Source organism: Venustampulla echinocandica (assembly GCF_003357145.1).
Source record: "Venustampulla echinocandica strain BP 5553 chromosome Unknown scaffold_0, whole genome shotgun sequence".
Taxonomy (NCBI): domain Eukaryota; kingdom Fungi; phylum Ascomycota; class Leotiomycetes; order Helotiales; family Pleuroascaceae; genus Venustampulla; species Venustampulla echinocandica.
Genome location: NW_022474205.1, coordinates 634,081 through 649,421, shown reverse-complemented (window position 1 = coordinate 649,421; position 15,341 = coordinate 634,081). Strand labels below are relative to the sequence as shown.

The following is a 15,341-nucleotide window of genomic DNA, read 5'->3' as shown; positions in this document are numbered from 1 at the left end:
ACCATGTCCGAAGAACAAGTAAACGGCTTGGGAGATGTGTTGACGAAGATAATTACAACCTTTATCGACAAACCAAATCAGATTGTGGGGGAACTGAATCTAGAAGAAGCGAGTAAAACTTCGTCAATTGAACCAACACCAACCATGCCAGCTCAGCCACTAGATTCTGCATTGGAGTTGCGAACAATGGTCAACGAATGCGTCCGCGAGGTGATTGAGCAGCTCTTTAAATCAGGCTCTCTGGTCAGCTATGATTCCCAACGGGTTCATAATACTATTGGTCAAATGAGCGCTCAGGCTGTTCGGCCCATGATCGACTACTCTCAAACCACAAATATTCCCATGATCGAAGAGATCGAAAAGCCAGTACGTACAGTAGCACGCGAACCTCGAGGTCCGGGACAGTGGGATCAAGTCGAACAACGCCTGCTTCAAGTCTGGAGCGAATTATTACAGATATCCCCAGATTCAATTGGGACTGATGACAACTTCTTTGAACTCGGTGGAGACTCTATTGTCGCCATGCAAATGGTAGGCGCTGCCCGAGACGATGATCTCGCCTTGACCGTGGCTACAATATTCAAATACCCCACGTTTGCAGATATGGCAGCAGTTCTTCGGGCGAATGCATCACAAGTTGTTCAAAACACCAGTAATACCTGGGGAGAGAATGAGGCACGCGAAGCGAGGAGTCAGGCCATTCAAAATGCGATGTATCAACGGTATTCTCTACTCGAGGCGGCCAATGTTGATGCCTTCTTACAGGAGAATATCTGTCCAAAAGTCAGAGCTTTCCGTGGCGGTATTGCCGATGTCTTCCCAGTCACTGACTTTCAAGCCTTGGCCGTAACGGGCACGCTTATGTCGTCAAAATGGATGCTTAATTACTTCTATCTCGAAGGGGAAGGCTCTTTAGATTTGAGGAGATTAAAGGACGTCATCTCGCAAGTCGTAGCGTCTTTTGATATCCTCCGCACAGTCTTCGTCCCATATGGTAACCGCTTCTTCCAGGTAGTGCTTCGAAAGCTTCAACCAACTTTTTCAGTTCACGACACTGATGATCTTTCCGAATTCACCAGTTCATTGCAGGATAAAGACCGAGAATGTGGCCCAAGACCTGGAGAATCATACCTCCAATTCGCCGTTGCCAAGCAAAGGGGGAGTGACAAGCACCGTATAATCATGAGACTCTCTCACGCGCAGTATGATGGACTTTGTCTGCCCAGGATTCTTGGGGCCTTGCAAGCAGGATTCAGAGGGGCCGAAATTGCTTCAACTCCTCCATTCTCCACATATGTGCGAGACTCTGTCAGAACGACGACCGATGATCATTACTTGTATTGGAAAGACCTTATGAGGGGCTCATCTATGACTGAAGTTGTGCAACGCCGTGGACCAAACTATAACCGCGGAAACGAGGCGCCAATAATTCTCAAGAGGACAGTTGAATTTAACTCACTGGCCTCCCAAAGAATTACATCAGCAACGGTTATCAAAGCCGCATGGTCGCTCGTTCTTGCCCAACTTGCTGGATCTTCGGACATCGTTTTCGGTAACGTCATCAGCGGGCGCAATGCAGCTGTGGTTGGGGTAGAAAGCATAATCGGCCCTTGTGTCAACCTAATACCAGTCAGAGTGAGCTTCAAGGATGGCTGGAAGATTATGGATCTTCTCAAACACATTCAAGACCAGCAAGTCGCCAACATGCCCTACGAGTCACTTGGCTTCCGTGAAATCATCAAGCATTGCACGGACTGGCCCGACTGGATGAACTTTTCTACTGTGTGCCAGCATCAGAATATTGAAAAGCAAACGGGAATGGAGTTAGCCGGTAACGAGTATACCCTAGGCGCCATAGGTAGTCAGGAAGATCTCGCGGATCTGACCGTCCTCTCTACACCCCAAGGAGATGACAGCATCGAAATCAGTTTGGTCTTCACATCAAACACCGGAGTTACTCTTGCTCTCGCCAACCAACTTTTTGAATCGCTCTGCGAAATCGCCATCACCTTCACTACAGACTCGATGGCCCCGCTCCCAAAGCCCACCGTATTATCTGCACTGTTAAATCGAACTCTGAGACAAGATATCGCGACGATGAATCCCGAATACCGTGCAAACCTCAACAATCTCAGTCACGAAGAAGTCACGAAGTACTCCGCTTTTCTTCGCAATGCCTGGGGGCAGATCCTTTGGAATAAAGATGCTGCGTTACCTAATATTACTCTCGAATCATCCTTCTATGACCTCGGTGGCGATATCATCGGTCTTGCACAATTGAGCTCGTTGCTAGATAGCGAGGGTTACCAGATGAGAGTTGAGGAGCTCGTTGATTGCCCCGTATTTGGCGAGCAGGTTGCATTGGTGGCATTGGTTGCTAAAACTAAGCGAGATATGGTTGAAAATGAGTTGAGGGAAATGAGGGCTCCAGCCTTTGAGGCTGAGACAAAGAAAAAGGGCGGCTTCGGGAAAGCGTTAGGAAAGAGCGTTTGGGGTTTGAGGAATGGCATTAAGAAGCTACGGAAGGCCTAGGAATCAATGGGGGAAGGGCATAAAACTGATACATAGATAGGGCACGTTTCGTTTGTGACGATGTTTGTTCTCCTGTTTCCTTTTAATTATCTATACCTACGTACCTCGATTAGATCCGAGTTATATCCCGTGCACATATAAATGTTTATAAAGATATATATATCAGCGATTCAACTATGCTAAATTCTCACCAAGGATCAAACTAGTCGTAAGCATATATCTAGTGAGGTTACAATTGCGACATCTCGCAAAAACGTGCCATGGACCGATAATAAGGCGCACAGTAGTTTGGTCCGTCTACTGATATTTTTAGGTGGATTGATGACGGATTTTCTCATTCTGTCTTTCACCCATCCATGAGAAAGGCAAAGAAAGAGCGCACCGATATTTGATCGCTGCGTAATAACCCCAGCGACACGGTTGAATATCCGGTTGTCTCAGTCTCACGCATGAAGAAGAATCCCACAATTTCCACGCCGAAGATAATAGGACAGATGATCTTTGGCAGCCGCTAAGGGTCCTAGACAGCGCCGCCAAAATTGAGGCCCATAAGGAGCGTAGCTGTCGACACATAATTTTCGAAGATACCATCCAGGGTTGCAGCCCTGAGTCTGGTGATCCAACAATGATCACACTTTCACGTATAGTCCCTGTGATGATGTTGTTCAAATGTCCATTGTGGTGAAATTTACAATTCGTGACGCAATTATTTTATCTCGGCCGCTAACATGCCAAGTTTCAGTGTACTCCCAGCCAGGTTTATAGCGGTGATATGGATAGGGGAGAGGGGTGCGACTATATATTTGCCTGCCCTGGCTTTAGTATTGTTTGCTAGATGCACTCGCTATTCGTGCTAGTTTGGATATACTAATACTCTATCCACCCCTCGCCTAGTTGATCTAAAAAGGGGGGAAAGTCCGAACGTGTCCAGGTCCGCTTAGCTGGAAAAGAAATCTGCCGTATAACACTGATGTTCACCGCAAATTCATAAAATCAACAATAGGAAGAACAATACCAAATACACAATAGGCAGAATATATGCCCTAAGCGAGAGCCTACTTGGTCTACCTTCAACCCGCAACAGACTTTATATACTGAAGAAACCTCTGCCTCATTCCCAACTTTCAAAACCGACCTACTTGGTAAAACCTTTCGTCGATCAGTAAGGAACAACCCATACCCGTATTAGATACCCAGAATTGCTAATATGTATCTTAATTTACAGTGGTTCAGAAGGCAGTTTCGGAGGCCGTCGCGCCGGTCCCAATTGTGACGATTCCTAGAATCCCACAGCCAGAGGAACTTGGCTTAACAAAGGACGCAAGAATGCACGACCCAAAATCCATTTATCGCCCGAGTATTGGTTCGCCCGCAATCCCTTACCCCGACTCTGTCACACACCACACGTTCCACCAATTTGCGCGCTTTCCGGTGAAATTACAGTGAGAAGCTGCGGTCCCCGAGTCCCGAACTATTATGATAGACACAGTTTGCGATCCTATGAAAATCCGGGAACTAACTCACTCGACAACCATCTCGCCGCGTAACTCCATTATCGGTCGCAACATGCCTATCTTATCATGCATTTGTCGCCTTTCAAGACGAACACCATTGAAGCATTTTCAGCCAGCTTTCGAACAACAGTTTGGATATACTATCTGGTGTAACTTCAAGACTGATACTTTGCACATGTATTTTGACAGTGCTATCAAAATGATACCTTTTTCGTCGAAAGATTATCCTCAGGAGGCCCACCTATTTCGAAATCTGGTGCTTGAGACTCCACTCGAAGGGTTTGGGGTGTCGTGTCTTGCCTATATATGCCAGTATTTTAGTGGACTTAAGTCATTATCGGTTTTGTTTCACGGAGAAAGGGGGAATAAAATATGATGCGGTATGCCAATTATGGGCCTCCGCTTAGAATAAGAGAGCATGGCGAACTGGCACGCCTGATGAAACGACGGATTAAGGAAAATCCCACTACGTCAGAAACGTACCGCCTAAAGAATTGGAAAGTACCAGTGTACACGGAGGGCCACAGAAGAAACTGGGGGATTTGAGGAGGCGGTGGAAATTGAAGATATCGAAAAGATGTATGGAGGCCTCGAGTGATGACTATACTGTACCATAATCAGGATGGCGATCAAAGAACAGATGGCAGCGCTTGGAAGTCACAAACTAAGACATAAACCATTCTCAAATCTACATTTCCCGAACTGCTCTGCCGATTCATCCGCTTCGATTTAAAATCATACCTCATCAACTCAGGACATGGGGTCCTTGGACGAGAGTGTTTGCCAGAACAGAATGCCTTTGTAGCGAAAATGCAAACATCCCCATCTGTCGCCTTCTCCCCAGGTGCACCGGTCTGCTATATGTGTGGGCACCTAGCTACCCGAATGAAAGGCTTTTAAATCCTGCATATCCCGGTCAGTTATTTGATAGACATTACATGTATGATAGAGAAAATTGTAGTCAAGCAATCCGAGAGTGGGGATTTTCAAACTGTGATGTTGAGATCTCCAAGGGGCATCCAACAATACTGATACTCAGTATTGCAACGACACTAACTATGTCTAACGCGTCACTTAGGAGATCAGCGCAAACATAGAAGAGTAAGCTCAAAATTAGGCATAATATTTTACGTATATAAGCCGCATTTTCATTTCTACGAGGTCAAAAACTCCCCATACACACGGTTCCAGAAGGCAAGGATCCAAGCGCCTCAGTCTTACTACAGTGGGTAAGTATTAGAGACCCTACCCGCTTCAGTAAAATATCATTCATTTAGCTAGTAGGTGTAGATCTCAAATCAGTTACCTTAATACAAATGGCCATATCTTGTTGGCTCGCCTAAATGATCCCGTTTAAATCCACCCACAGCGTTAGGATTCGAGGAAGAGCAGAATTTACTACTGACTACACAAAATAAAGATTCTAAGACCAGAACTTGTATTTAAAATTGAGTTTATAATCCATATGATCCCGAGGTTCGTGAGACTGAGAAAGATGAAAAACACCTTCGCAAACTTGGAATTATAGGCGCTTGACGAGGATGAGATATCTGCAGTTAGTCGGCACTGGGACTATCAAGTAATCATCCGCGAGCCTCAAATTGGAAATATACCTAGGGGATATCTGAAGATATATAACAAATGTCATGAACTCATGGCCAGGGTTGTCCTATCTTTCGGAAGCGGATTCAGAAAATTCGAGATGGTTTTCATGTAGAACGGGCTAAGCAAAAGAATTCTTGATCATCAATCGCTCGGTCTTTCATTTAAATCTAAGCAGATGGCTGACAATAAGGGAAAAGGCAGGGCTCAGGGACTCCCACCACTTCCATTTTCTGACCTTCACTTATCATCTCGACAACTGCCTCTGCCTGAACCTCAGTATCTGTTGCTCAATTTATGCGACCCCTTTCATATCAATCTTAGCTGTCTGCCTAGTCTCAACTTGCTGCCCGGGCTCAATCGGATCAGATCGATCTGCCACAACCTGCTGATGAAGAATAGTTGCGACTCCTCGATGTAGAGCTACTCATGGCACTGCCAGTTAATGAGCCTCTTCCACTATTTGACATGGATATGTATCGCGCTGCGGCTGGTGTCACTGGACTCTGGAATTCTTTGCTCAATGATGCCCAAGATAAGAGCTTGTCTTGCACTTAGAAGCTGTATAGCTAAAGAGAGGGTATTAAATTTTAAATGTTCCACAAATTCTAACACTCTCTCGTGGTTTAACACACTTGCACAAGTTATATTTACTATTCACTTATTATACTGCTATTAGCTTGTTTTGTAATTAAATGTCGGGGTGTAGCTAAGACAAAGAGGATTAAAAAATGAATGTTCCATGTGTTCTGACACTCTCTAATAGTCTAACTCACTTGAACATATTCTATTCGCTATTTACTTATTAACTTATACCCCTATGAACCTCATTTGTAATTAAATGTTATATTCTACAGCAGAAACAATGAGTACTAAAATATAAATGTTCCATGAAGTTTAAAACACTCTAGTAGTCAAACTTAGTTGTATATGTTATATTCTGTATCCACTTACTGCCAAAATAACCCCACAGACTCTCCCCTTGCCTCTGTAGGCGAGATCCCTTGTTATATTCACTATTCACTTACTGCCAAAATAACTTCACCGACACTCCCCTTTTATATATAGACGGTATCTTTTGTCAACAAACTCCCACTGCTTATTTCTCCTCCTCCTCCTTCCTCCTCCTTTTCCAACCTACAACAAAGACGCCCACCTTTACCTCGTCACGTTATCATCAATACCAACTTCACATCCGTTGATATTATCACCACCGTAATAAAACTGCAAATCATGGTGTACGTTAAACTTCCCCCTATCATTTAACTTGCACAAATAGTCTTTAGAACTTAACTAACGAACGTGTGTTCAAGGTTCGAGCCCGGCTCCTATAGAGCATGGGACGTGGGCCTGGTGCCACAGTCATACCAATACTCCCAAGACACAATCCACTATGGGATGGCTTTACAAGCAGCAGCAACTGCAAGAGATTCATACGTCCAACCGGCCCAGGACGCCGTCCCGGCATTCCGCCGCTTCTCCAATCTGTCAATAGAATTACGATACATGATCTGGAAGCTTGCGTTACCTAGTGCCCGCGTTATCAAAGTTACATACGGCGTCTTCCAACAAGACCAGGAGGACGGGAGCATTATAGAATTTATTCAAGGTGTGACGGATGCGCAAACCCCTACGCTGCTCCACGTCAACCACGAATCAAGGCGTGTCGCATTGAAGAATTACAAGCTGTGTTTCGAGGAAGAATTCAGGTATCCTATATATGTTGATATCCGCAGGGATGTCATCATGGTAGCTTGCATGGAGGCTGTGGACATTTTGTTGAATGTGTCGCCGACAAATATCTTCAAGGAAGGGCAGCTGCGAATGCTTGCGATTGACTTCAGACGGACCAGTCGCCAGAGCCGTAGCAACTGGAGGTTCGATCAGCGCTTCCAGTACTCCTCCTCTTTGTCTAGCGGTCCGATTGGCTTTGCCAAGCTTGGATGTTTTGATGAGATTGTTCTCGTCGAATCTTTTCAACCACCACCAGGGGTGCCAAATATAGCACCGATCGCCCCAATGTATAGTCATATTTCCGACAACGTTGGACAGTTTGCCGCACTCCTCAATAGGCACCTGAACAATATCCAGCATACATTCAATGTGCGTCGCAACAGAGGCCTGTCTCAGCTGGAGTTCAAGCGCCCAACTATAACTGTGCTGACGAACGAGGAGCTGCTTGATAGGATGTCCTAGTGAAGGATGAGCTGTGACGCTACGGCTATGGTTTGCAAGTCTGAAGTTTATTGAGACATTCGGGGAGGATTTCATTACCGTCGAAAGTCTGGCTCACGCGACGTCTGGATCTGGATTGGGGGGGGGATACAAATTCATGGGGACCAAAATGAAGCAGCACAAAAGATTGATAGTCATCATTCTCGCAACACTGGAGTTGTGGAATGAACGCATAGAGCCATAAATGGAGATCATTAAGTCAAGTCCAGATTAAGTAGATTGTGATCGGCACTTGCAACATAAAGCGCCAAGCTCAATACATAAAAATAATTTTCATTTCTTTAATCAAAGATGTCTATATGACCTTTATCTTCGCCACTTGGGAAGCAAGTTCGCAAATTTCAGCATTCGTGGTTTTGCCTACGAGCTTCTTAGAACCTCAAATCCCATCCAATCAATGGCCCTAGCTTTGGTAGCTCATCTGCCACACTTTGGACATCTTTATCTCCACGCCCACTGACACAGATGACAACATCTTGCCCTTTCTCCATAGTTTTTGCAAGCTCAATAGCCCCATAAACAGCGTGCGCAGTTTCCAAAGCGGGGATAATGCCTTCTAGCTGACTGATCAACCTGAAGCCAATAAAAGCCTGTGCGTCGGTTGCTGAGACAAATTTCGCTCTTTGGTTGTCCTTCCAGGATGAGAGTTCTGGACCAACTCCCGGATAATCGAGACCTGCCGATACCGAATGAGTGTCGGATATTTGGCCATGTCTGTCTTGTAGCACATAGGTGCGGACGCCATGGAGCACACCTATTGAACCTCCGGAAAGTGTTGCGCTATGCCGGGCAGTGTCAACACCGTCTCCGCCGGCTTCAATGCCAAGGAGTTTAACACTGGGGTCATTTGAGAAGGGATAAAACATCCCCGCAGCATTGCTGCCACCGCCTACGCAAGCAACGACGGCATCGGGCAGCTTGCCGCGCTTCTCGAGCATCTGCGCCCGTGTCTCATCGCCAATAACGGATTGGAAGGTACGGACGATAGTAGGGAAGGGATGAGGCCCAATTGCCGATCCGATGATGTAGTGAGTGGTATCAAGCTTGACAACCCACGCGCGCATGGCTTCGTTGACGGCATCACGAAGGGTGCGAGAGCCTGCTTCGACGGCGACGACATCTGCGCCAAGGAGCTTAATCCGGAAGACATTTAGTGCTTGTCTCCGTACGTCTTCCTATATAGAAATTAGCCAGAGAATATAGCGGAACGGATATAACTTACGCCTCCCATATAAATAGTGCATTTCATGCCAAACTTGGCGCACACTGTTGCTGTAGCTACCCCATGCTGGCCGGCTCCAGTCTCAGCAATGATTTCAGTTTTCCCTAATCTTCTTGCGAGCAAGATTTGGCCTAATGCATTGTTGATCTTGTGACTTCCAGTATGATTCAAATCCTCTCTCTTCAGCCAAATATTCGCTCCACCGGCATGGTCGGTTAGCCTCTGGGCTAGATGTAATTGACCTGGGCGTCCCATGTAGGGGTAGTAGGAGCGGTACTCCTCCCAGAAGGCAGGATCATCTTTAATTTTATTGAACCCTTCCTCAAGTTCCGACAGACAGTCCATGAGTGACTCCGGTACGTACTGCCCTCCAAATTCCCCAAACCGGGCAGGTAAAGCCGCCGGGTCTACCGGCCCACTTGAATTTAGAGCTTCGATCTGATCGATTAAGTTTTCGCCAGTGTCTGTGTCACGAATGACACCATCCACGTGTACGCCAGTCGGCTCCTGTGCTTCATGCACGGCTTCCACAATGCCAACTTCTCTCGTTACGTCACCAGTAAGAACATTGGTGCGCCCACAGATTTTAGCACAGTATTCCTGGGCCTTTTTCGCTGCTTGTCCAGCAGGGGCCTCTGCAAGGGTTATAATGATTTGGCTTCCGATCACCACGCCATCTGCAATCTTGGCAACGCTCAAGAAGTGATCGCGTGTGCTAACACCGAAACCAACCGCAGCTGGCACGTTGCCCGAATATTCCTTTACTCGTTTCAGAAGATCTGGCAACCCTGTATTTATCGTTCCCGTAGCACCGGTAACACCCATTCGTGAAACGACATATATGAAGGAGTCAGCAAGTTTGCAGAGGAGCTTCATCCGACTCTCGGATGTAGCTGGGGCAATAAGGGGAACATAGGACAGCCTGTATGAAAATATTAGTCCCAATCTCATGAAGGGTGGGAAATGGGAAACATGACTCACCCATATCGGGCGCAGAAATTCCTGAATGTCACAGCCTCCTCGGGTGGCAAATCGACGACAATAAAGCCATTGACACCAGCCTCCTTACAATCCTGTAACAATCTCTCCTCGCCATATCTTAACATAGGATTGTAGTATCCCATGAAAAGAACTGGAACCTTCAATCCCTTCCGTCGTGCCTCCCGTACCATCTCAAGAGTCGACTCGATTGTGACATTATTCTGCAGGGCAATCTATAATAATTCATTGTAAGCCATTATCGACAAATACCAATATTCGCATACGAACAGTATTGGACTTTTGAATTGTAGGGCCGTCCGCGATTGGGTCTGTAAATGGAATTCCGAGTTCAATAACATCTGGCGGGCCGTTAGCAGGCGTGCAACTCCAATCGACTGGAGCATGTACCGGAACCACCAGCTTCCATTCCCAAAAGGATATCAACTGTTTCTGGGGGTGTGGGAAATCCGGCAGTGACATAGGTTACCAAGGCAGGCTGTTGAAAGACGATTAGCTTGTGGCAACAGTGAGTGGGGGCAATTGAGATCTGGAATTGCCTACCCTGCCTTCTTTCTTGCATTGTGCAAACGTTCTCTTAAGACCTTCCATGATTGCAAGATGGTGCGATTTAAGTTGTTGTATTCAATTGCACAAAAAAGGTCGCGAGCCTCGAGTTTAAATAAATTTGAATGAGTCAAAGAGGGAATCAGGCTTTACGCCCGGATTCTTTGAAGACGTTGCCCCTCCACCCAAATCGGGCTCACCGCCCGGGCAAAATTATTAGTCATATAGCAATGATGATGTCTCACTTGCTCAACCTCCTCGGGCGCCATCTCATCTAGAAATCATCAATTGTTCATGACGACGATCCAATCAGGTCTAAAATTGCAATTTATCTCAGGCAAAATGGTACGATATCTGCCATCGACTTTCTGCCTTCCCTCTCGCCGCCTTTTTACTCAAACCGCTCGCCGAACCGCCTTCGCGACAGGCCCAGCACCACCACGTCTACCTCCCAAAGAACAGGAAGAATTCGAGCGATTACAAAAGTCATCGACGGGCGCATTCAGTACAGCAAAGCCTGCCGCCGAATCCACATCTTCCCCGGCTCCCTCTGGGTCTCGGCCGCAAGTAAACCAATCTCCAGCGTCCAAACCCGAATCAGACGAGGCCCAGATAAATGCAAGAGTGGAAGCGTCAGGAAAAGGCGACGAACTACATCCGGATATTAGGAGAGGCGCAAAGCCAGAATTCGAAGGAGATGTCAACCCTAAGACTGGAGAAGTTGGTGGGCCAAAGAATGATCCATTAAGATGGGGGGCTAAGGCGGATTGGAGTTATAATGGAAGAGTGACTGATTTTTGAGAGAGCATGAGAAGGAGTTGCTCCGATGAAGCGATGCCAAGGGCGAGCTTCTTGTTGGCCTCAGCCCTGATTAATGTACAGGAGGTTGTTGAGAGCCACGACTTTCCAGATGTATTAGTATTGCCAGTGGCAAAAGTCCAACTTGACTATTTAATAAGTTTGCATGTGGAAACTCTCGTTACATAATCTCGCTCACCAGCGCCGCCCTTGTCCTTGGTGTTATGGAAGAGCCTTATGTGGCTCAAATCTCAATGTGCGAGCCGAATCCAGCCATGGTATTTTTTCATTTCCTTTGCCGACATCTTGGTAGTAGCATCATACCAGGTACAATATCCAATTCCAAGTTTTCAGGCGAAGCTATTAAGATACACCTGGTCCAACATATATGGCGATAGATTGAAGAAAGTCCAGTCTATCTAAGCCACTGGTATGATGCGATACAGTCATATACACTCCTGTGTAGTCTGACCTCCCACTTTGTCAACTTCAACCCGTCTAAATTATTGGCCGTTCTGCGTTTCCGTTCTCTTCCTACACTGTCTACCCCTTCTATATTCTTGTTTGGTTTGCTGCGTTCTCCCTTCGGCGCCACCACGGCAGTTCCGATGGATTGGCGGTAAGGAAATATCCATCGAAACCTGTCCACGTCTGGTCGTGTTGGGGAGCTTCCGGACGAAGCAGAAACGGGTGATAAGAACCCAAGGAAGGCCTAGTTATGCTGTCAAACTCAAACTGGTCCAACTGACTTTACTGTGGGCTCGAGAGAATTTATGCCCTTTGTTACTTGGCCCCAACTCCATGTTGTTACTTGTGGAAGGCATCTTAATTTAATTGTCATCGAAATATTGCGCCTAGTTGGAGGGGAAGATTCCTGAGACAGGGGTGGAACTACGGCAAAACAGTCAGACAAGGCGCTGCTCTATAGTGAGAGACGAGGCGAATAGAACCCTGAGTTGGGATATACCCAGTGTCTGCAATATAAATAGACCCGTGAGAATATTTCGTGTCAATGATTGGGTAGTCCAGCCTACTGTACATAAGACTAAAAACCGGAGTCTTATTATCCTTATATACAAAGTACCTTTAGACAGTGATGATACACCACTAGTCAAAGTATATACAACCCAGAGCGGACCTTTCATGCATTGTAAGTCTTACCTCCAGATGCGAATCGGTCCGGATGGCAATCAAAGTAACCCATAGTTTTGGAGGAGAGAGAAAATCGACAAGAATATAAAGAACGACCGTACGCCTATTCTTAGCAGACGCGACAAAAACAAAGTAAAACCCATAGGCTTGGCAACGATGGTACAAGTGATAATTAGCGCCTTGCCTTTGAGAGCGTCTGAAGAGAGGAAGAGCGATGGACCCTGTCTAGAAGTGCTAAGCTGAACTCATATTTGGGACTAAAATATGTGCATTGGTCTGGCTAAGTGATGGAGCACAAAAAACAGAACGATTCAGAAGAGGACTGCCAGAAGTTTGACCATAATTATGGTTCCTGTTTTGTCGCCCTTTCGACTAGGATTCCAAGGGAGCACTGTACTCGTACTTTTAGTCTGGCGTTACATGTACTCAAGACCTTATGCATCACCCTCTGCGGCTGAATATCTCATGCAGCTCAGCCCCAACCGTGGCGTTTTATTTTACCATTCACACACTTCACATTCGCGCTTTAGATGACTCGTTCTTCCTACCTATCCTTCATTCATTCATTTCAAAGTAACTTTCTTCCACTAATCCGACACGAAGTTGCAATGGGGAGACCCGGAAATCTCCGCCAAATGATAAAGCATTTACACCTCCCTTTGGATAACAGTCTTCCGCAGAATTCCAGCATTCCCTCAGCGATGGCCACGTCACCAGTCTCGTCGAAAACATCCACAACAAAAGATAGCTGCAGAAGATGTAGAGATATCGGTCTCCCGAAAATCTTCGCCGGAAACATTAGCTTTGAACATGCCGAATTCGTTTGTGATCTTGACGCATCGGTCGACCAGTTAGAGGCATCGGACTGTTCGCTTTGCCAACTACTTGCATCAATGGCACCGTCAGATCTCGACGATGATGGCAGCGCCAGGGTTAAGAACTGCCATCTACGTGCATTTTCTATGGGCAGGATATTTCCTACCCTGAGTCCAACTAGTCCACTAAATCTTCCTGGATCCGGAGACACAACATTGCTAGCCGTTCTGCGGTCCGATTTCGCCGATTACAGCTGGTCCCAATACAACCCCTCATTCCATAAAACTGTGCGATCTCTAGAAGAGACCGGACTTCTATTTCCTTACCAAGGTAAACTTCGCCCCCCTCACTTTGACGTGAGAGAAATCTCGGCTGGCGAATTCGACATTATGTTTGCTAGAAAGCACCTGGATTATTGTCGGATAAATCATGGCGATGCATGTAGTCTTCGGGAAGTTGAATATTTCTATCGTGTCATTGATTGCCATGCAATGACCATCATCACGGCTCCATCGGGTTGCAAATACGTTGCTCTATCGTATGTATGGGGTCAGCAGCCGTCGTCGAGTTCTCCGCCTGCTATCAACGATCACTTAGCCCAACCTCTTCTCACCAACGCTCCAAAGGTCATCCTGGATGCTATTGAAGTTGCTAAGGCTTTAGACCTTCAATATCTCTGGGTCGATCGCTACTGCATTAACCAATCGGACCTGTCCGACAAACACAGCCAAATTGGCCAAATGGACATGATATACGCTAATGCCCAAGTAACCATTATTGCCGCCACTGAGAACGGCCCTGAGCATGGGCTACCTGGAGTTAGGGGAACTGCCAGGAACTCCCAGCCGCATTTACGTCAAGGCGATAGGGCTTACATATCTACACTTCCGCACCTAAGGTCGGCGATAAATAACTCGAAGTGGGCCACTCGAGGCTGGACGTACCAAGAAGGGCTTCTCTCAGCTCGTCGTATTATTTTCACACAGCATCAGGTTTGTAAACCCTTGTGGATGTTATCACCACAGGTCTTCAAGCCCTATCCTCTCTATGCGCCAACACCTATATTAAGGGGCAGGGTCAACATCTCTATTAATTATCCGGATAATCAAGAAGCTGCTAACCTAGAGCACATTTAGGTATATTTCGAATGCAATAGCATGTATTGCGCAGAAGCAGTAATTCTACCTTTGGATGCAATGCACGGAAAAGGCAGGGAAAGATTCAACCCGCTTTTCCCTCCCGGCGCTTTCAATTGGGAGATCACCGTCAAAGAATCCAGGAGAATCATTTCGTATATCCATGAGTTCAGCAGGAGAGAGCTGACTTTCCCAAGTGACGCCCTTAATGCCATGCAGGGAATATTTAGCCATTTTGAAAAAGCCAAAGCGCCGGTTTACCAGATGATGGGTGTTGTAATTCCATCACCCGCTGCGATGCTAGAATACTCCAGAGGCCCACCACACCCGCAGTGGTCCCCTGCAAATAGTCTAGCCATGGGACTTACCTGGTATTGGAAGAAGCCAGGTCGGCGGAGAAAAGGATTTCCCAGCTGGTCCTGGGCTGGGTGGGAGGGAGAGGTATCTGGGAAATTATGGCTCATGTCTAGCTGGGCCACCCCGCAAATAGAATGCGAAGTCTCGATTGAAAACGATAGCGGGGCCCTTTTACAGTTCCCTCCTTTTGAGGAGCTTCCTGGATAATTATCCCTCTTCTGCGACAGCGCCAAGTACATCCATATCGAGACAAAGACATGGGACTGTGAAATCAAACATTATGCTACCGAAGTAAGGAAACGTAAACTAATAGTTGATGGCCGCCACGCCCACCAATATTTTGGAAAAGACTTCATTTTACTCTTTTCTACTGGATATGTTCAGGTTTACTTACCCTTCTACGGAGACTACAAGGTCGACGTCGCAGAAACG

At 46.5% G+C, this 15,341-nt stretch overlaps 5 protein-coding genes across 5 annotated transcripts; 4 read left to right on the top strand and 1 right to left on the bottom strand.

Annotated features, from left to right (window-relative positions):
* Nucleotides 1–3: 3 nt before the first annotated feature.
* BP5553_00198 (uncharacterized protein) lies at nt 4–2,532 on the top strand (the record flags this gene model as incomplete). The annotated part of the gene is made up of 1 exon (XM_032008821.1): nt 4–2,532. The coding sequence occupies one exon, from the start codon at nt 4–6 to the stop codon at nt 2,530–2,532; it is 2,529 nt and encodes an 842-aa protein (XP_031872875.1).
* Nucleotides 2,533–6,881: 4,349 nt separating this feature from the next.
* Nucleotides 6,882–7,844, top strand: BP5553_00197 (uncharacterized protein; the record flags this gene model as incomplete). The annotated part of the gene is made up of 2 exons (XM_032008820.1): nt 6,882–6,886; nt 6,962–7,844. The coding sequence occupies 2 exons, from the start codon at nt 6,882–6,884 to the stop codon at nt 7,842–7,844; spliced, it is 888 nt and encodes a 295-aa protein (XP_031872874.1).
* A 410-nt stretch (nt 7,845–8,254) lies between these two features.
* BP5553_00196 (Tryptophan synthase) lies at nt 8,255–10,695 on the bottom strand (the record flags this gene model as incomplete). The annotated part of the gene is made up of 6 exons (XM_032008819.1): nt 8,255–9,058; nt 9,106–10,027; nt 10,087–10,319; nt 10,375–10,445; nt 10,495–10,582; nt 10,648–10,695. The coding sequence occupies 6 exons, from the start codon at nt 10,693–10,695 to the stop codon at nt 8,255–8,257; spliced, it is 2,166 nt and encodes a 721-aa protein (XP_031872873.1).
* A 297-nt stretch (nt 10,696–10,992) lies between these two features.
* On the top strand, nt 10,993–11,451 carry BP5553_00195 (Uncharacterized protein; the record flags this gene model as incomplete). Its single annotated transcript, XM_032008818.1, has 1 exon — nt 10,993–11,451. The coding sequence occupies one exon, from the start codon at nt 10,993–10,995 to the stop codon at nt 11,449–11,451; it is 459 nt and encodes a 152-aa protein (XP_031872872.1).
* Nucleotides 11,452–13,301: 1,850 nt separating this feature from the next.
* BP5553_00194 (uncharacterized protein) lies at nt 13,302–15,116 on the top strand (the record flags this gene model as incomplete). Its single annotated transcript, XM_032008817.1, has 2 exons — nt 13,302–14,408; nt 14,553–15,116. 2 exons carry the CDS (start codon nt 13,302–13,304, stop codon nt 15,114–15,116), a joined length of 1,671 nt encoding a protein of 556 aa, XP_031872871.1.
* Nucleotides 15,117–15,341: the final 225 nt, after the last annotated feature.